Below are 22,461 nucleotides of genomic sequence, written 5' to 3'. Positions count from 1 at the left end.
CACTGTAACCCACTGCTTCTTGGGGCTTATTGCTTTAATATATACGTCGACCAACGGTATTAAAAAGCACTTTTGGCTTATAACTGTGCATGTGTATGTGCCAAGGCACATCCTGTTTCTTTACACAACAACATTGCCATCCACTGGCCTGGCGTGCATACTACGTATACGTAATACAAACTTATCCGTTTTCCTGGATCCATGTAAATGCAGACCGTTTTGATAACGCTGTCATGTGTACGTGAAACTTTTCAAAAACGCAAAGGAAAAACTTTTCCGTTTTACAGCGTGTAAACGTGGCCTAAGGCAGCCTATATTTCTTAAAATGCACCATGATATGTCTTCTTATTATAATTAAAATATACAAATAATATTTAACATGTTTTATTTGTAATTTATAATTATTTAAAGTTTTATTGCACTTTGTCTATACGTCTTGGTGAACTATTACTGTATCTTTTTTAATTTGTAGCTGCAAAGAAAGGAGATTCCCACGAAACGCAATGTCACAGAATTGCAACAAAATACAACGATTCGCTTTATATATATGTAATTGCAACGGAGTAAGACAAACACCTTGGGCACATATGAACGTCCCTAACGATACCAGAAAAATCAATTTTTATCTTTAAAAGGTCATTTTACAACTTTTTGCAACAAGGGAATCGTCTTACCTTGCCAGGAAGAGTTTGGGTGCTTGTAAAACTGTCGTCGCAATTAATGCTGATAAGGTCTGCGTCTGCGGCTGCAAATGGCGAGGGAACAACGACTATGTCACTCTTCATCGTGTCTGAACTAAAACACACGTCATAATGTTGCGTGGATTTAGAGTAGGACCAGCTGCCATCTGGATGTGTGTTGATCACTGGAGCTCCGTACCTGCTGAAACTGCTGTCTGTCCTGTAGCATTTAGCTGCTGTCAAACCAATGAGGCTCAGTAAAAAGATGACTGACACTGAGACAATAGCGATGAGCAGATACAGATTCAGATCTGAAAAACTCTCCTCCTTAACCGGAACTTGTCTGAACGATGTCTTTACGTCATCCATACTCTCCATAACCACAACATCCATAGACATAGTTGCTGATAGTGATGGCTCTCCATTATCAGACACTGTAATTATAAGTGGATGAGTTTTTAAATCATTGTCACTCATTTGTCTCCTGGTCCTTATTTCTCCAGTGCTGGTCCCGATTCGGAATAGATTCGTTCCTTTGGGTTCAGTTAGTTGATAAGACAGAAGTGCGTTATATCCAGAATCAGCATCAACAGCTCTGATCTTGGCTACAAAGTAACCCGCGTCAGCAGAGAAGGGGATATTCTCAGTATTTACTGATCCAGGTTCAGAATATGGTGGTAAAATGACTGGGCTGTTGTCATTCTCATCGAGGATAAAAACGTTGACAGTCACATTACTGCTCAGAGGAGGAACACCAGAGTCTGTTGCTATAACTTTAAACTGAAATCTGTTTGTTTCTTCGTGATTAAATGACTGTAAACTGAATATTTCACCAGTTAAAGAGTTTAAATTCATCAGTGTTGTAATCGGAACATTGGAGCTAGATCGCTCTAACAACGAATATGAAAGTTCTGCGTTCACACCGGTGTCTGAGTCATCAGCTGTAACTTTTGTCACCAAACCTCCAGCTTGGCCGTTCTCCCTCAGATAAGCATTTATAACAGGTGTTGAGAAATGCGGGACATTGTCATTGACATCAGCGATATGTACAATAATAACACTGCTGTTAGAAAGTGCCGGCGTTCCTTCATCTGTAGCTGTAATTGTAATGTTATACTGAGAAACATTCTCTCTGTCCAGAGGTCCATCCACCACTAATGAATAATGGTTATTATATGATGACTCCATCTTGAAAGGATAAGAACCTTTCAGAGCGCAGTGTACGATACCATTTTTACCTCCATCTTTATCTGCAACTGTGACTAAAGCAACTACAGTTCCTGACTTTGTGTCCTCTTTAACACTCTCCAGCAGTGGAGTCATTACTATCTCTGGCGCATTGTCATTTTCATCCAAAACTTCTATTAAAACTTTACACTGTGTGCTCTTTGGTGGACTGCCTTTATCTCTGGCTTGAACTCGCAATTCAATAGCAGGATTCTCCTCGTAATCTACTTTTCCATTTACAACAATGTCTCCTTTTTCGGGGACAATCGTAAACAAGTCTTGTTTTTTTCCAAGACCAACAAACGAGTATTCAATTTCACAATTAATTCCTTCATCTAAATCAGAGGCAGACACAGATATAACTTTGGTTCCAATAGCAACATTTTCCTTCAATTTGATTTTATAAAGAGGTTGGCTGAATACTGGATTATTGTCATTAACATCCATTACATTTATAATAATATTTAATGTTCCTGATTTAGGTGGTTTTCCTCCATCCACACCGGTAAGCATTAACTTTATGGTCGCTTGCTTTTCTCGGTTTAGAGGTTTGTTCAGCACGAGCTCTGTAAACACACTTTCCTCGATATGTGTATCTAGACGGAAATGTTCATTCAGACTCAGTTTGTACTCCTTTAGCGAATTACTGCCAACGTCAGAGTCCTCGGCCACTGGGAGGGGAAATCTCTCTCCTGGGCTAGCATTTTCACCGATGTTCAACGTAAATTCTTTGACCGGAAAATGTGGCGCGTTATCGTTTATATCCAAAATCTTAATTTCCACTCTGTAAAGATTCTGAGGATTTTTAGCGATGGCCTCTATATTCAAAGAACATTTTGGATTCGACAGACATAACTCCTCACGATCAAATCGTTCACTAACAAACAGCACACCAGTTTTCAGATTCAAATCAAAATACTTCATATTAGATCCAGACACAATCCTAAACATACGGTATTCCAGGTCATGGACATTTATATTCAGGTCTTTCGCTATATTCCCGACAACTGTTCCCTTATTTACCTCCTCCTGTACGGAATAGACAATCTGAGCAAACGCTGCATCCATCAAATTAATAAAAAACATAAGTCCGCACACGAAACATCCTGTAAATCCCATGTTGGTCAATGCCAATTTGGTAAAAAAAAAAAGGAAAGGCGTGTATCTAGTTTTTCCTTCTTAGCGTTCAGAAAACAGCTCACAAAATATTAATCTTCATCGTGTCTCAACGACAGTCGTACTACCACCACGGTTTGGAAAGGAAGGCTGCAGAGCAAATACTTTAAACTTGCAAGTGACGGTCTGCAGTGACACCATGTGCTGGAACTATGCAATAACAGGAATTTCAAGATGGACTAAAATCTGGTATAAACGACACCACTCTAAACGGTAATCAAAGTTAGCTGAAGACTTGACAGCAAAAATAAAATCTATCATGACAATTTTACATCACAACATCCCGACACTGAAAGGGACACAGGTAAGAAATTGTCAGATACTTCGGCTACTGATGGTTGTCAGGTTTGAATGAGGTGCCTTCAGAGGCAACTAGGTATGCACAATACACCCCTAATTTAACTAGAATTAAATATGGTCAAAACATAAAAATACACCAAATGTGTTGATAAATGTCATCTGGGCTATTGTCTCATATTTCACAACTGCTTATTAAATTAAAGAACATGTTGCGTTGAAATGCTTGAAACTAAGATTATAGTAAAATGAAACCTATTTCGCAAAACTTAACAAACAAAAAACATTAAACTGCGTTACTCTTTTTGTGTCTGAGCTAAAAACATATATTGTTGTGTTGATTTACAGTTTCCGTCGTCAGAATTGGTGCAAATCTGTAAATACTTATAGCAGCATATAGCAAACATAAAAAAATGAATATAAAATTAAGCCTTGCATTACATTTTTTTTTGGTTCTTGATGTTTTAATAGTTTAATCAAACAAAATATTACGTTTTGCATCACATACGTGGTAAACATTAGTAAACATTTTATTTATTTTTATCTTTCAGATATTTTATTTTGTAGGTCTACATGCAAAATATGAAAACAAAAATAATTTGAATGTGCATATACTATTAAAAAATATACTGTAACAAAAGTCGATAACAAAATCTAATTATTGTCAAATACAAAAATAAAATAATACAAAATGTCTTGAACGCATAAATGTTTGCTACAATAACGGAAAGTAACATAGTTTAAACGTTTGGCTAAAATGACAGCGTTTTTACAACTACACTGTAAAAAAAATCCCGTAAAAAACAGATAAAGTACTGGCAGAAAATTACCAGTACATTTTCCTTTATTTTACGGACATTTCCATTAATGCTAAAATGCAAATGAATGCAGTGCAAAATGTAAAATACAGGTAAAACAACTGTAAAAATGAACACGGAAAATCCCTTCATATTAATACAGTATATTGTGCCCTATTTTTACGGCTTTTTTTAGAGTGTAGGGTTTAAGAATTGTCTTACCTTGCCAGTGGTTGGAAGAGTTTGGGTGCTTGTAAAACTGTCATCGCAATTAATGCTGATAAGGTCTGCATCTGCTGGCGGAAATGGCGAGGGAACAACGACTATGTCACTCTTCATCGTGTCTGAACTAAAACACACGTCATATTGTTGCGTGGATTTAGAGTAGGACCAGCTGCCATCTGGATGTGTGTTGATCACTGGAGCTCCATACCTGCTGAAACTGCTGTCTGTCCTGTAGCATTTAGCTGCTATCAAACCAATGAGGCTCAGTAAAAAGATGACTGACACTGAGACAATAGCGATGAGCAGATACAGATTCAGATCTGAAAAACTCTCCTCCTTAACCGGAACTTGTTTGAACGATGTCTTTATGTCATCTATACTCTCCATAACCACAACATCCATAGACATAGTTGCTGATAGTGATGGCTCTCCATTATCAGACACTGTAATGATAAGTGGGTGAGTTTTTAAATCATTGTCACTCATTCTTCTCCTGGTCCTTATTTCTCCAGTGCTGGTCCCGATTCGGAATAGATTCGTTCCTTTGGGTTCGGTTAGTTGATAAGACAGAAGTGCGTTATATCCAGAATCAGCATCAACAGCTCTAATTTTGGATACGAAGTAACCCGCTTCAGCAGAGTAGGGGATATTTTCAGTATTTACTGATCCAGGTTCAGAATATGGTGGTAAAATGACTGGACTGTTGTCATTGTCATCGAGGATAAAAACGTTGACCGTCACATTACTGCTCAGGGGAGGAACACCAGAGTCTGTTGCTATAACTTGAAACTGAAATCTTTTAATTTCTTCGTGATTAAATGACTGTAGACTGAATATTTCCCCAGTTAAAGAGTTTATATTTATCAATGATGTGATAGGAATAATGGAGATAGAACTCTCTAACAATGAATATGAAAGTTCTGCGTTCTCACCAGTGTCTGAGTCATCAGCTGTAACTTTTGTCACCAGACCTCCAGCTTGGCCGTTTTCACTTATATAAGCATTTATAACAGGTGTGGCGAAATAAGGGGCGTTGTCGTTAATATCTGAGATATGAACAATAATAATGCTGCTGTTGGAAAGTGCCGGCGTTCCTTCATCTGTAGCTGTAATTGTGATGTTATATTGAGACACACTCTCTCTGTCCAGAGGTCCATCTACCACTAATGAATAATGGTTTTTATATGAAGGTTCCAGTTTGAAAGGATACGAGCCTTTCAGGGCGCAGTGTACGATACAATTTTTTCCTCCATCTTTATCTGCAACTGTGACTAAAGCAACTGCAGTTCCTGACTTTGTGTCCTCTTTCACACTATTTAACAGTGAAATCATAATTATCTCTGGAGCATTGTCATTTTCATCCAAAACTTCTATCAAAATCTTACTGTGTGTACTCTTCGGAGAATTACCTTTGTCTCTAGCCTGAACTCGCAACTCAATAGCTGGATTCTCCTCGTAATCTACATTTCCATTTACAATAATTTCTCCAGTTGTGGGTAAAATGGTAAACAAGTCTTGTTTCTTTCCATGGCCAACAAATGAGTACACAATTTCACCGTTTATACCTTCATCCAAATCGGAGGCGAAGACAGATATAACTTTAGTGCCAGAAGCAACATTTTCCTTTAGTTTGATTTTATAAAGAGCTTGACTGAACACTGGGTTGTTATCGTTAATGTCCATGACGTTTATAATGATGTTTACGGTCCCTGATTTAGGTGGTTTTCCTCCATCCACACCGGTAAGCACTAACTTAACAGTTGCTTGCTTCTCTCGGTCTAAAGCCTTGTTCAGCACCAGCTCTGCAAACACACTCTGTTCTCCATTCTGCGTTTCTATAGTAAAATGTTCATTCTGGCTCAGTTTGTACTCTTTTAGCGAATTACCCCCATAATCAGAGTCCTCGGCCACTGGGAGGAGAAATCTCTCTCCTGGGCTAGCATTTTCAGTAATATTTACGCTAAATGATTTAACAGGAAAATGTGGCGCATTATCGTTTATGTCCAAAATCTTAATTTCCACTCTGTAAAGATTATGAGGATTTTTAGCGATGGCCTCTATATTCAAAGAACATTTTGGATTCGACAGACATAACTCCTCGCGATCAATTTTTTCTCTAACAAACAGCACACCGGTTTTCAGATTCAAGTCAAAATACTTCTTATTAGATCCAGGTACAATTTCGAACATGCGATATTCAAAGTCATGAACATTTATATTCAGGTCTTTCGCTAAATTGCCAACAATTGTTCCCTTATTTACCTCCTCTTGTACGGAATAGATGATTTGAGCAAACGCCGCATCCAGAGCAGAAAATAAAAATACAAATCCGCATTGGAAACATCCCGCAAATCCCATGGTCACTGACAACGTGTTTGAGGGTGGTAATAAAGAAATGCGATCCAGTCTTTACTCCTTAACGTTCAGAAACAGGGCACGAAATATAAATATTCACCATTTCTCAACGACGAATACAGTACAACCAAGGTTTTGGTTTTAAGAGAGGCTGCAGATAATGGAAAGACCCTCATCTCGCGGTCTACAGTGACACCATGTGCTGGACGGATACAATAACAGTAATATTCTAAACTGAGAAAACCTTCAAGATCTTAGACAAAACGCAAGCTATACTTTTAAATCTAATAATTGTATTTATTCATAACCAAACATGGACGGGCACAAGTAATTAATGATGGGTATTAAAGTGTTGCTGTCCAAGGTTCTGAATGCACAGAAAACGCACAAGCGCACAAAACAAAACTAAAGTTACCTATACTACGGAGCGTGTCAAAGCATAAAAAATAAATAGTTAAAAATTCCAAAATATCATTTGACTCATGTTTTTAAAATGCTAATATATGCAACATTAATTATTTTGATAACTATGCAAAGCCTAAAATTAATTAAGAAAATACAATGACCTAAATTTTGGGAAAGTGCGCAAACATATTTGAAAACAATAATTCAAGTAACAAGCAAAACAATAAAAATAAACATGAGTAAGATCGCTCAATGACGACGAACTTGCCATGAAATCGTTATTGCAAAGAAAAAATAAACCAAGTTGTATTATTGTATAGACCTGTTGAGTAAAGTACACTGTGAAAATATACACTAACGAAAAAGCAAATAAATAAAAGTATATTTACAAGCAAATGTCTTACCTTCATATTAGGTAGCGTTTGAGTCAGCGTGAAATTATCTCTATCGCTTATGCTTATCAGCTCGCCATCCATAGATTGTGATGGTATAGGAAATACTACTACATCACTCTTTATTGTATCTGAGCTAAAACACACGTCATATTGTTGCGTGGATTTAGAGTAGGACCAGCTGCCATCTGGATGTGTGTTGATCACAGGAGCTCCGTACCTGCTGAAACTGCTGTCTGTCCTGTAGCATTTAGCTGCTATCAAACCAACGAGGCTCAGTAAAAAGATGACTGATACTGAGACAATAGCGATGAGCAGATACAGATTCGGATCTGAAAAACTTTTCTCCTGAACTGGAATTTGTCTGAACGATGTCTTCATCTCATCCATACTCTTCATAACCACAACATCCATAGACATAGTTGCAGAGAGTGATGGCTCTCCATTATCAGAGACTGTGATGATAAGTGGTTGTGTTTTTAAGTCATTGTCACTCATTTGTCTCCTGGTCCTTATTTCTCCAGTGCTGGTCCCGATTCGGAACAGATTCGTTCCTTTGGGTTCAGTCAAGTGATACGACAGAAGTGCGTTATATCCCGAGTCACCATCAACAGCTCTGATCTTGGCTACAAAGTAACCTGCTTCAGCAGAGTAGGGGATATTCTCAGTATTAACTGATCCAGGTTCAGAATAAGGAGGTAAAATAACAGGACTGTTGTCATTCTCATCGAGGATAAAAACGTTTACAGTTGCATTATTGCTGAGAGGTGGAACACCAGAGTCCGTAGCCTGAACGTAAAACTGAAGTGATTTTATTTCCTCGTAGTTAAAAGAATGTTTGGTATATACGTCACCATTTGCCGTGTTTAAATCAAACATGGCACCTAACAGTTTTCCCATACTGTTCCCAGGTATCAGTGAATATATAATATGAGCATTTTCGTTTATATCCAGATCCTGCGCGCTAACCCTGCCTATTATGCTCCCAGCTGGACTATTTTCTTTTAGATATATATTAATTACTGGTTCTGAAAATCGAGGCGCATTATCATTAGTATCAGAAATGTGAATATTTAAAACCTGGGAGCTTGATAAAGGAGGCGTTCCTTTATCTGTAGCCATGACAGTTAAATTATATTGCGACACGCGCTCTCTGTCCAAAGATCCTTCTACAACTAATGTGTAATAGTTTTTATAAGAGGGTTGAAGTTTAAAAGGACTGGATTCTTTTACATGGACAATAACTTTTCCGTTTTGCTCTACATCACCGTCAGTAATCATTATAAGCCCAACTGCAGTACCAGGGATGGCATCTTCTTTTATTGTATTTGTGAGCGACGTAACAGATATTACTGGAGCGTTGTCATTAACGTCAACAACTTCAATTAACACTTTACAATGAGATGAGCGAGGATATGTGGCCCTGTCCTGCGCTTGAACGTGAAGTTCAAACGCAGAGGTATCCTCTCTATCCAATTCACCCTTGACTGTAATTTCACCACTTGCCGGATTTATGTAAAAATATTCCTTGTCTTTGCCGTGGTTTATTATCGAGTATACTATTTGTCCATTTAAGCCTGAATCAATATCGCTAGCATTAAGCCTGATGATGGGTACCCCATATACAGTATTCTCAGGTATGGTAACCTTGTAAAGCTGTTGACTGAATGTTGGAGTGTTATCATTAACATCAACTACATCAACAACAATTTCTACAATCCCGGATCTAGGAGGTTTTCCTCCATCTATAGCCGTCAGTATTAATGTAATAACCGTCATTTTTTCTCTGTCTAACGCTTTTTGAAGTACAAGCTCGGCAGAAACACTATGCCCTCCGTTGTTTTGTACATCTAATGAAAAATAATCATTTTGACTGAGCTTGTAGCTCCTTATCGAGTTTATTCCAACATCTGCATCACTCGCCTTCGGCAAAGGAAACCTGTCACCATGAAATGCAGATTCAGTTATGTTCAAATGATACGTCTTAATCGGAAATAAAGGAGAGTTGTCGTTTATATCTAATATGTCTATGCCTATACTAAATAGTCTTAGCGGATTTTGCGCAATAGCTTCAATATTCAAAGTGCAAGTTTGACTTGTGAGACAGATATTTTCCCGATCGATTCTCTCACCTACATATAGCTCACCAGTTTTTAAATTTACCTCAAAATAATTCTTGTTTAATCCATTCACGATATGAAACTGACCAGACTGCAAATCGTTTACATTTAGGTTAAGATCCTTCGCCACATTTCCAACAACAGTTGCCTTATTCCCTTCCTCAGTCACAGAGTAGACGATCTGACCAGCGCATAAATCCAATGAACACAGAAGAAAGAGAACCCACACGAAAAAGGATCCAATAAAAATGACATCCATCTTCATACAGCTTTTCCTTTCCACCTAAAGCTCTTTTGCAATAACGCAGCACAACCACAACTATGTCCAAATCTGGGTCACTGCACGCTTGTGAATCTTATGAAAAAAAATAAGAACAAGATTGTCGCTTGAATGCAACCAAAGAGTCTGTCCAGTTTATACGTGTATCAAAAGGTGGAATCTTTAGAACATATCTCTTCTATTCACGGTCAACAGCGACCTCCTGTGTATACTAAAAGCAACACATAAGATAGACGTCAAATAAAACATTCACACCGAGAGCATCTAACATAATCAATAAAAATAAGACTTTTTTTTCCTTGGGTCCTCATGTTCCTTTAATACGGAAGAGTATTAGGGCAATAAAGCAATAAAAAAATATATAAAACCGTTTTGAGATTAAAGTCATTATAATACGAAATTAAACCCGCAGTTTTTCGGGGAAAAAAGTCGAAATTAAATGTTGAGAATAAACTCAATAAATTTCGAGAATAAAGTCGTTGTGTTTCGAGAAAAAAAAACTCGAAATAAAATGTCGACAATAAACTCACTATACTTTGAGAATAAAGTCGTTGTGTTTCGAGAAAAAAACTCGTTAAATTTAGAGAAAAAAGTCGAAATAAAATATCGAGAATAAACGTTTATCCTATATCAGGGTCATGTTCATTGCGTAGTACTGAATGAGGACAAGGCAGAGTTGTATCACTTAGTCAAGCTATACTTTAGGCTTTCCTTCAGTAACAAAGAAATACTATCAGCGGCTGGGTCTCTTTAGAAGAATTTAACACGTTTTAAGACGACTTTATTCTCAAAGAGTTTTTTCTCGAAACACAACGACTTTATTCTCAAAGTATAGTGAGTTTATTGTCGACATTTTATTTCGAGTTTTTTTCTCGAAATTTAACGAATTTTTTCTCGAAACACAACGACTTTATTCTCGAAATTTATTGAGTTTATTCTCAACATTTAATTTCGACTTTTTCCCCCGAAAAACTGCGGGTTTAATTTCGCATTATAATGACTTTAATCTCAAAACGGTTTTATATATTTTTTATTGCTTGGCCCTAATACTCTTCCGTACTTTTAGAATGATAATGACCAAAATTATTTTAGTTAGTTTAGTTATACTGATGCGCTGTCCACAACCGCAGTGCTGAAACAGTTACTCTCTCAAACACAGAAATACAAATGTCTGCCATTAAAGACTCGCTAAAGGCCCTTAAAGTAGAAATAATAATAATAATATGTTAGTAAAACATTTGGGTGTGTGCACAGGTGTCTCCTTAAAAATTATTCTTCTAAAATAATTCCCTAAAGTTGCCGTTTACTTTTTAATTTAGTAAGTTTAAAAAATATATAATTTCTAGGAAAAAATACTGTCTTACCGTTCCTGTGGGAAGAGTTTGGGTGCGTGTAAAAGTGTCTTCTCCGTTAATGCTGATCAGCTCTGCCTCTCCTGGTGGAAACGTCGATGGGAAAACTACCACATCACTTTTTATTGTATCTGAGCTAAAACACACGTCATATTGTTGCGTGGATTTAGAGTAGGACCAGCTGCCGTCTTGATGTGTGTTGATCACAGGAGCTCCGTACCTGCTGAAACTGCTGTCTGTCCTGTAGCATTTAGCTGCTATCAAACCAATGAGGCTCAGTAAAAAGATGACTGACACTGAGACAATAGCGATGAGCAGATACAGATTCAGATCTGAAAAACTCTCCTCCTTAACCGGAACTTGTTTGAACGATGTCTTTATGTCATCTATACTCTCTATAACCACAACATCCATAGACATAGTTGCTGATAGTGATGGCTCTCCATTATCAGACACTGTAATGATAAGTGGGTGAGTTTTTAAATCATTGTCACTCATTCTTCTCCTGGTCCTTATTTCTCCAGTGCTGGTCCCGATTCGGAATAGATTCGTTCCTTTGAATTCAGTTAGGTGATAAGACAGAAGTGCGTTATATCCAGAATCAGCATCAACAGCTCTAATTTTGGCTACAAAGTAACCCGCTTCAGCAGAGTAGGGAATATTTTCAGTATTTACTGATCCAGGTTCAGAATATGGTGGTAAAATGACTGGACTGTTGTCATTCTCATCAAGAATAAAAACGTTTACAGTCACATTACTGCTTAGATGAGGAACACCAGAGTCTGTTGCCATAACTTGAAGCTGAAATCTTTTAATTTCTTCGTGATTAAATGATTGTAAACTGAATATTTCACCAGTTACAGAGTTTATATTTACAAGCGTTGTTATAGGAACATTGGAGCTGGAGGTATCTAAAAACGAATATGAAAGTTCTGAGTTTTCACCGGTGTCTGAATCATCTGCTGTAACTTTTGTCACCAAACCTCCATCTTGACTGTTCTCCCTTATATAAGCATTTATAACAGGTGTGGTGAAATGTGGGGCGTTGTCATTGACATCAGCAATATGTATAATAATAATACTGCTGTTAGAAAGTGGCGGCGTTCCTTCATCTGTAGCTGTAATTGTGATGTTATATTGAGACACACTCTCTCTGTCCAGAGGTCCATCCACCACTAATGAATAATGGTTGTTATATGATGACTCCAGTTTGAAAGGAAAAGAGCCTTGTACAGCACAATGCACAATGCCGTTTTTACCTCGATCTTTATCAGCAACCGTAATGAAAGCAACGTCGGTGCCCGGTTTTGCGTCCTCTTTCACACTTTCCAAAAGCGGAGTTGTAACCAACTCAGGTGCATTATCATTTTCATCCACAACTTCTATTAATACTTTACTGTGTGAGCTTCTTGGAGGAATGCCTTTATCCCTCACCTGAACGCGCAATTCGATGGCGGAGTGTTCCTCGTAATCAATTTGTCCTTGAACAACAATGTCTCCGGAATTGGAATTTATAGTAAACATGTTCGTTTCATCAGTATTTCCACGTCCAAGAAATGAATAATGAATTTCACTATTAATGCCCTCATCCAAATCACTGGCTGAAAGAGTAATTATTTTAAATCCAATTGGCGTATTTTCCATAAGTTTAAGTTTGTGTAGAGGTTTGCTGAAAACAGGTTTATTGTCGTTTACATCTACCACATCAACAACAATGCTCAGAGTTCCAGATTTTGGGGGTTTTCCTCCGTCAACAGCTGTAAGCAGTAAGTGAATAACGGGCTGTTTTTCTCTGTCTAAAGCTTTCTGTAGTATCAACTCAGCAAACATACTTGGTTGCCCGCTGTGAACATCTAAAGAAAAATATTCGTTTGCACTGAGTTTGTAGTCTTTCAGAGAATTACTGCCAACATCAAGATCTTTTGCATTCGGTAAGGGAAATCTCTCTCCGATATTTGTGTCTTCTGTAACGTTCACAATAAAAGCACTGTCCAGAAATAACGGAGCATTGTCGTTCACGTCTAAAATTCTAATCTCAAACCGATAAACACTGCGAGGATGTTGAGCAAGAGCCTCTAAATTTAAAACACATTTCTGATTAATGCCACACAACTCTTCGCGGTCAATTCTATCATTAACAAACAGCGCTCCCGATTTCAGATTTAAATCAAAATACTTCACGCTAGAGCCAGGCATTATCTGAAACATACGTAAATCTAGTTCCTGAGCACCAAGCTTCAGGTCTTTTGCTATATTCCCAATCACGGTTCCTTTATTTACCTCCTCTGAGATTGAATAGACGATTTGGCCTAGCGAAGACTCCCATAAACACAGAAACAGAACGACCCAGGCGCAATGGGATTCGATTAAATCCATGATTGTAAAAAACGTATCCTGAAATTAATTCAGTGTGAACGAGAAATAAAAATGTAAAATGACTTCTCAATACAATCCCACATCGCGGTTCGGAAGCTAGGCGTCATGCTTACATGCATCTCATCAAATATATTTCCCTTGTTCTTTGCAGTAAAGGAGGAGCAACCAATCTTCCTCAAAGTCATGGTCTGCAGTGCCACCACGTGTTGTATCAGTAAGGTAACAAACAATTCAGAATTCCATATAAATGGTATGAAGTATCACATTCTAAAAATACATGTATGTGTAATCATTAAGACGTGGAATAATTTTGTTGAAATTAAAATAAATACGTTCACATTTTCAAAAATATATAAAATGTATATGTCGCTGTCCGAGGTGCTGAACGCAATTTTATTCTTTAACGCAGTTAAGGAAGAAAATGTATTGTTTATAAAACGTTTAAAACCTAAATAATCCAAACGGCCACTTTGAAAGGGTCATTTTAGTCCTGAATAGTTTTCATAGTTTATTTTATCAACATCAAAAATTCAGATTCCACAAGCTACAAGACTCAAGTGCAGGACAAAAATAAAGTAAATATAAACTAAATAAACAAAATGTCCGCACATTGAAAACTACTCCATAAATTTGTATAAAAGCAAATTTATTTTCGAAACGTTGCTTTTACAAATAAATTTATGGTGCAGTTTTCAGTGTGCAGAAATGTTGTTTATTCTGTTATTTTTTTTCATCAACGGCAGCAAGAGTCAATTGCAACTATATAAAATAACAGGTTTGTCTTACCGTTCCCGTTGAAGGAAGAGTTTGAGTTCGTGTAAAAGTGTCTTCTCCGTTAATGCTGATCAGTTCTGCCTCAGCTGCCGGAAACGGTGAGGGGAAAACTACGACGTCACTCTTCATCGTGTCTGAACTAAAACACACGTCATACTGTTGCGTGGATTTAGAGTAGGACCAGCTGCCATCTGGATGTGTGTTGATCACTGGAGCGCCGTACCTGCTGAAACTGCTGTCTGTCCTGTACCATTTAGCTGCTATCAAACCAATGAGGCTCAGTAAAAAGATGACTGACACTGAGACAATAGCGATGAGCAGATACAGATTCAGATCTGAAAAACTCTCCTCCTTAACTGGAACTTGTCTAAACGATGTCTTTATGTCATCCATACTCTCCATAACCACAACATCCATAGACATAGTTGCTGATAGTGATGGCTCTCCATTATCAGACACTGTAATGATAAGTGGGTGTGATTTTAAGTCATTGTCACTCATTCTTCTCCTGGTCCTTATTTCTCCAGTGCTGGTCCCGATTCGAAATAGATTCGTTCCTTTGGGTTCAGTCAAGTGATACGACAGAAGTGCGTTATATCCAGAATCAGCATCAACAGCTCTGATCTTAGCTACAAAGTAACCCGCTTCAGCGGAATAGGGAATGTTCTCAGTATTTACTGATCCGGGTTCTGAATACGGCGGCAGTATAACTGGACTGTTGTCGTTTTCATCCGTTATAAAAACATTTACTGTCAAGTTGCTGCTTAGTGGTGGATTTCCAGAATCAACTGCATGAACCTCAAATTGAAATGATTTGAGTTCTTCGAAGTTAAAGGATTGTTTACTGTACAACTCTCCACCCGCAGGGTTTACGTCTGTCATTGAAATAAATGGAATGACAGTTTTGTCTCTGCTAATTAAACTGTACGTAATATGAGCATTTTCGTTGATATCTGAATCCTCAGCGGTCACTCTTGCTATAACAGCGCCTGCTGGGCTGTTTTCTTTTAAATACACGTTCATCACAGGTTCTGGAAAGCGTGGCGCGTTGTCATTCACATCAGATATGTGAACTGTTATAACACTTGTACTCGAAAGTGATGGTGTCCCCTCATCTGTAGCTCTTATTGTGATATTATAATTCGCAATTTCCTCTCTGTCCAGTGGTCCGTTGACAACTAAAGAGTAATAGTTTTTATACGATGACTCGATCTTAAACGGTACCTGACCTAAAATATTGCAGTGCACTATTCCGTTTTTACCTCCGTCTTTATCAGAGATTGTAATTAAAGCCACAGCTGTTCCGACCTTTGAATCTTCTTTAATAGTACTTGCCAACAAAGTCACCATGAGCTCGGGCGGATTGTCATTCACATCAATTACTTCAATTAACACCTTACACTGCGAACTTTTTGATGGTTGGCCTTTATCTTTGGCTTCCACCCTTAATTCAATAGCAGCATTTTCTTCATAATCAATTTTACCTCTGATTTTTATTAGTCCGCTTTCGGAATTTATTGAAAACAGATCTGACACTTTGGCATTCCCTTGCTTAACAATGGAATATGTAATATCGCCATTTATTCCCTCGTCTAAATCAGTGGCGGTGAGGGAGATGATTTGTGTTCCTAAAACAATGTTTTCATTTACCTTCACTTTATAAAGAGATTTGCTGAACACAGGAGAATTATCGTTAACATCCAACACATTTACTATTACCTCTAATGTTCCAGACATCGGCGGTTTCCCTCCATCAACAGCAGTCAATATTAAACGAATGACAGACTGCTTCTCTCTGTCTAAAGGCTTTAACAGTACCAGTTCAACAGTAACACTTTGCTCTACGTTCTGCACATCTAGAGAAAAGTGTTCGTTGTGACTAAGCTTATAGCTTTTAACTGCGTTATTGCCCGAATCCGGATCTTCAGCTAAAGGAAGAGAAAATTTCTCTCCAAGAGAGGAGACTTCTGTTATGTTTAGTACATGACTGTTCATCGGAAAAGATGGAGCGTTATCATTGATGTCAATTATATTGATTTCTATTCTATACAGATTTAACGGATTATGAGCCATTGCTTCTACAAGCATTGTGCATTTCTGATCACTAGAGCACAGAGATTCTCGATCGATACGGTTATTCACAAACAGAGTCCCAGTCTTTAAATTCACCCCAAAATACCTTTTGTTGGTTCCGTACACAATCTGAAAAAGACGAGGTTCCAGTTCATGCATATTGATGCCAAGATCTTTTGCGATATTTCCGACAACGGTTCCTGTATTGACTTCCTCTGAGACAGAATAGACAATCTGACCGGAAGATACGGTCCATGAACAATAAAACAGCAAAATCGTAGTCCATGTGGCTCCAACATATTTATTCATCATTGCTCAGAACCAAGACTTAAAACATTCAATGTAAACAAACAAACAATCTTCCGAAATAAATTAACCAGTGAATCAAATATTCGATGTGTCGTATCCGAAAACAACGCTGTTCAACATGGTTAGGGTATGATGCTTCGGAAGGAGGAGTTATTCAAATAAACTGGCTATAACGGTCCTGCTAAAAATCACGGTTAACAGCGCCTCCACGTGGCTACTAAATACCAGTGTTCTGCCAGCGCTATAATTCATCCAAATAAAGGACATAAAACGCCCTGTATGCATTTCAGCAACAAAGAACCGTAGTTTAGCAAATAAAGTAAATACAATAGCGTAAATATTTTCTTAATATCAGAGAAAAACTTTCTAGCAATCACTCATATCTGACAAGTGTCAGCAATGAATATTAATCACAATCTATTAAACACATTTTCAGCAAATCTGGAAAGACCACACCGTCTATTCAGTCAGATCAATAAGTAATTGATTAAATCATTGAAACAAACTGTGATAATAAAATTACCCAAAACAAGTGCAACTTTAAACAATGACCACTCTTGTCGCTGTCCAATGGGTGGTTCTGAAATTCAATGTTATACGCTGAGAAGTAACAGCAAATGCAGGAAAAACAGTTAAACCTAACACCCAGAAAAAATCAGTTATGAGATAAATACAAATTTGCAAACAGATTAAGTCTATATTTTTATAATTAATAAAAGCCGACGCAAATTATCAAGGGCTTACCTTGTCTGAGGTAGGAAGAGTTTGGGTGCGTGTGAAAGTATCTCCACTATTAATGCTGATCAGTTCTGCATCTGCTGGCGGGAATGGCGAGGGAAAAACTACTACGTCACTCTTCATCGTGTCTGAGCTAAAACACACGTCATACTGTTGCGTGGATTTAGAGTAGGACCAGCTGCCATCTGGATGTGTGTTGATCACAGGAGCTCCGTACCTGCTGAAACTGCTGTCTGTCCTGTAGCATTTAGCTGCTATCAAACCAATGAGGCTCAGTAAAAAGATGACTGACACTGAGACAATAGCGATGAGCAGATACAGATTCAGATCTGAAAAACTCTCCTCCTTAACCGGAACTTGTCTGAACGATGTCTTTATGTCATCCATACTCTCCATAACCACAACATCCATAGACATAGTTGCTGATAGTGATGGCTCTCCATTATCAGACACTGTAATGATAAGTGGGTGAGTTTTTAAGTCATTGTCACTCATTCTTCTCCTGGTCCTTATTTCTCCAGTGCTGCTCCCGATTCGGAATAAATTCGTTCCTTTGGGTTCAGATAAGTGATACGACAGAAGTGCGTTATATCCAGAGTCAAAATCAACAGCTCTGATCTTGGCTACAAAGTAACCCGCTTCAGCAGAGTAGGGGATATTCTCAGTATTAACTGATCCAGGTTCAGAATAAGGAGGTAAAATAACAGGACTGTTGTCATTCTCATCAAGAATAAAAACGTTTACAGTTGCATTGCTGCAAAGAGGAGAAACACCAGAGTCCGTCGCTTGAACATGAAACTGCAGGGTTTTTACCTGCTCATATGTAAAAGTCTGCATGCTGTATATCTCCCCAGTCACAGAGTTTATGCTTATGGCTGTCGATAAGGGCATACTGGAACCGTCAAGTAACGAATAAGTCACTTCAGCGTTTTTACCAAAGTCATTATCTTGCGCAAAAACAGTCGCTACCTTAGCACCTGGTGGGCTGTTCTCCTTTACATAAACATTAATTATGGAATTTTGGAATAAAGGAGCGTTGTCGTTCACATCAGAAATATGAATCACTATGACGGCGGTGTTTGATAGAGGCGGGGTGCCTTCATCTGTAGCTGTAACTGAAATATTGTACTGTTGCGTTTCTTCCCTGTCAAGTGTTTTGCTTAAAACAAGCGAGTAGTATTTCCCCTGTGTGGACTCGAGCACAAAAGGGGACTTCTTAGGGATGGAACAATGTACTTTTCCATTTTTACCCGCATCCTTGTCTTGAACCGTGATAAACGCTATTACAGTGCCTTGTTTCGCATCTTCACTTACATTGTCCAACAGCGATGAAAGTGTAATGTCTGGTGCATTGTCGTTGACGTCCAATATCTCCACGAGAACCTTGCAATATGATGCTAGCGGACTGTGGCCCTTATCCCAAGCCACCACGCGGATCTCAAACGCAGTAACTTCCTCATAATCCAAAATGCCAGTGACTGATATTTCGCCGGTGGCATTGTTAATGGCGAACTTGTCTGCGATTCCTTTGTGGCCTTGTTTAAAACTGTACACAATTTCACCGTTAAGACCCTCATCGGAGTCTGTGGCATTCAGCTTAATCACAGTTGTACCAATTGGCACGTTTTCAAAGACCTGTGCTTTGTACACAGTCTTGGAAAATACAGGTGCGTTATCATTTGCATCTAAAACAGTAACAATAACATTTGTTGTGCCGGACCGTGAAGGTTTTCCTCCATCAACAGCAGTTAGAATCAGCTGGATTGTAGACTGTCTCTCTCTGTCCAGAGGTTTTTGCAGAACCAACTCAGGCGAAGGACCATCTGCCTCCATATTCACCTCCACGATGAAATATGGATTGTTTGACACTTTGTATGTCGTAACCGAGTTGCTTCCAACATCTGAATCTTCTGCGCTCAGCAGGGGGAATTTTGTTCCAGGCAAAGATTGCTCAGATATACGAATAAACTGTGATTTTTCTGGGAAAAGAGGCGAGTTGTCATTGATGTCCAATAGTTTCACTTCTATGCTGTAAACATGCAAAGGATTATTAACAATAGCCTCTAAGCTTATTGTGCAAGTGTTGACATTAGGGCACAGCCGTTCCCTATCCATTGTCTCTTGTACATAGAGAATACCAGTTTTTAAATTCACCGCAAAATGATTTTTAGACGTTCCTGAAACGATCCTAAATCCCCGTGATTCTAGATCATCCACTTTAAGATTTAAATCCTTGGCTAGATTTCCGACAAATGTTCCTGGATTTACCTCCTCGGACACGGTATACGCAATCTGTCTCGACAACACAGTCTCAGCAAGATAAAATAGCAAAAATGTAGAGATAATCCATACATACGATTCCTTCCTGAACGATGCCATTATTCAAAGCTCACGATTAGTTGGTTCTTTGCGCACAGTTATTTGTACGAGGTTTGGTGAACGTGAAAAATGATCGGTTTTCATTCCTCTACTCCAACAGACGATATTAAGCACAATGCACGGCCCTTCTATGCGAGTATATGTGAAAAGGTGGAGCGAAGAAAAAAAACTATTTAATTCGCAAGTAGATAGTGCCACCATGTGGTGATACAAAGTATATAAATTAAGATTACCATAATGAAACCGTCGTCTGGATTTTTGTTAGTTTGTCTTGACCACATTATATTTAAATGTGCTTAAATGCACAGATCATCATTAGCTTGAATAAATGAAATAATGAAATAAACACCAGATTTGACATATACAGTATATACTGTATATAGCCTACATTGTACTTGTTTTTTGACATAAGCGATAAAAAATGCTGACAAATATGTGTGGGCACATGCAAAACACAGGCCTATTGAGGTACGCAAAAAAATAAAAATAATAATTAAACAGACGCACTGCGTGCACTGGACTGGTCATAAGGGTTGGATGCTGGTAGACTTCAGCCCTTCCGGCTACCCTGAGAGGACAAGCAGATTTGGAAACTGGTCCTGGATGGATATCATTTGGCTGTCAAAACTTGGTGTTTAACTTATTAGGTGCGCAGTCTGATGAACAATTCTTTTGTGTCTGAAAAAATAGCCTAAATGAAAAAGAAAGTCACACAGGTTTTGAACAACATGGTGGTTAACAAATGAGGATAGTATTTTTATACTAACTGATTAAATGAAACTTTAGAATGGTTTCTTAATTGCTGTGTGTGTAATCTTGTGTGTATTATCATTTGGTGGTTGTGTCTACCACTATAAAAACATAGTAGTGCACACAACATTTTAAAATATTTATAATAGTTTTGAGTGTTTGCCTTTGCAAGAGATGCATGATATTTTGCTACATGTGACTGTTTTGTGGTTGTGCGTGCAGTGTTGAGAGAAATAGAGACATAGTTTCAGAGGTTGTGTGTCAAGAGAAAAAAAAACTGTTAAAGTGGTATGATACACGTTCTTAATAAACTTCTCTTATTCTTTTGCTTAATATTTGCATGATCTTGTACTTCACACATTGATATGGTTTCATTTTATGGTTTAGTTTTGTGACACTGGTTTGAAAAACCATGAAGATGTTTGACAACTGCGTGATGTCTGTAACGTTAAATGTGTGAGATGAGGAGAATGTAAAACATATATGGGCAGTATTAATCCTTCATGTTTATCTCCTTAAGATAGTTGTGGCTTTATTTTTGTTTTGTTTTGTTTTTTTGTATATTTGCTGATGAAGATAAATTAAATATTAATAAAAAAATTGATCATTTTTTAATAATATTATGATCCCATTGCAGAACACACAAGACATAGAAACACAGGCAACATGCTACTATTTTTTGGTCATCAGTTAAAAAAAACATCTGATTAAACAAAAGGAGAGGGAGAATCCCTTATCACATTGACCATGAGGATTACTTCTGACAATAATATGTTTCTCTATTGAAATATTAGTTGTACTGCACTACTAAATTGAATGGTTATTTTTGTATACACACATGTATGCACACATTATTCAGTATGATTAGAGTCCTTTCCGTTTTTTGTTCAAAAGTCGCAGGATCAGACTCTGGGTGGTCGGTAGGCGTGCCTTCTTAGACTATAGTATATAAACAACCACAAGAGAAGAACTTTACTTATTTGCAGTATTGTCTCTAAAAGATTAGACATGATTCAGGGTGCTTTGCACAACATGAGAATTTGTGAACCACATGAGCACAACTGAGAAGATGAACATGAGATGCATATCTATGCCAATGACACTATGAACATGAATGATGTCCGTACAGGAAAAGAAGATTCAGACACCAAGAGAAACCAAACAGGTAATGAGATTCATTTATTGATTTTAATACACAAACACACCACGCACATTTTCAGGTGAGCCAGTAAAACCTAAGACATTTCTTTCCTCCCAGTTCTAGGAGTTGAATGTATGAAGATCAGAAGCTACAAAGCAACTGTGTGTTTGGGTCTACTGTGTGTTGTTTCGCTGGTGCTGTGTGTCAAGACCAATCACCAATGTCAATTCAGAAACAATGAATTAACAGATGACAATACCAACCTCATCAAAGAGAGAGACCAGTTTCGAGCCAATAATACCATACTCACTGAAGAAAGAGGCCAGTTACAGATCAGTAATGCCAAACTCACTGAAGAGAGAGACGAGTTAAAGACCAATTATACGACACTCACAGAAGAGAGAGACCAATTATGGACCGATATTGCCAGTTAACAAGCTTACTTCAACCCTACTCAAATGCAACCCAAATCAAAAATTGCAACCTCACGTTTACCAATCAATAGTCACTGAAACAGAAATAAAGAACAAATGAGAATATCAACCTCACAAAAGAAAGAGACCAGCCACAAAGCAAATATACTAAACTCATCAAAGAGAGAGACAAACCAATAAT

At 37.9% G+C, this 22,461-nt stretch overlaps 1 protein-coding gene across 8 annotated transcripts in view; it reads right to left on the bottom strand.

Annotated features, from left to right (window-relative positions):
• Positions 1–20,073, bottom strand: part of LOC130546377 (protocadherin alpha-C2-like) — a 193,296-nt gene extending 173,223 nt beyond the window's left edge. For 2 of the 8 annotated variants that reach the window (XM_057321620.1, XM_057321636.1), the window contains exon 1: positions 4,400–6,906. In XM_057321620.1, coding sequence (XP_057177603.1) covers positions 4,400–6,760 — 2,361 coding nt within the window. In that variant the 5' untranslated portion in view covers positions 6,761–6,906. Of the gene's footprint in view, positions 1–674; positions 3,717–4,399; positions 7,152–7,566; positions 10,104–11,318; positions 13,790–14,468; positions 17,431–17,582 lie in introns of those variants that run through there. The other 6 variants (XM_057321613.1, XM_057321614.1, XM_057321618.1 and 3 more) reach the window with 6 other exon arrangements.
• Positions 20,074–22,461: the final 2,388 nt, after the last annotated feature.

Source organism: Triplophysa rosa, linkage group LG22 (genome assembly GCF_024868665.1).
Source record: "Triplophysa rosa linkage group LG22, Trosa_1v2, whole genome shotgun sequence".
NCBI lineage: Eukaryota > Metazoa > Chordata > Actinopteri > Cypriniformes > Nemacheilidae > Triplophysa > Triplophysa rosa.
The sequence above is the reverse complement of the archived record's forward strand: the minus strand, read 5'-3'. Positions and strand labels throughout refer to the sequence as shown.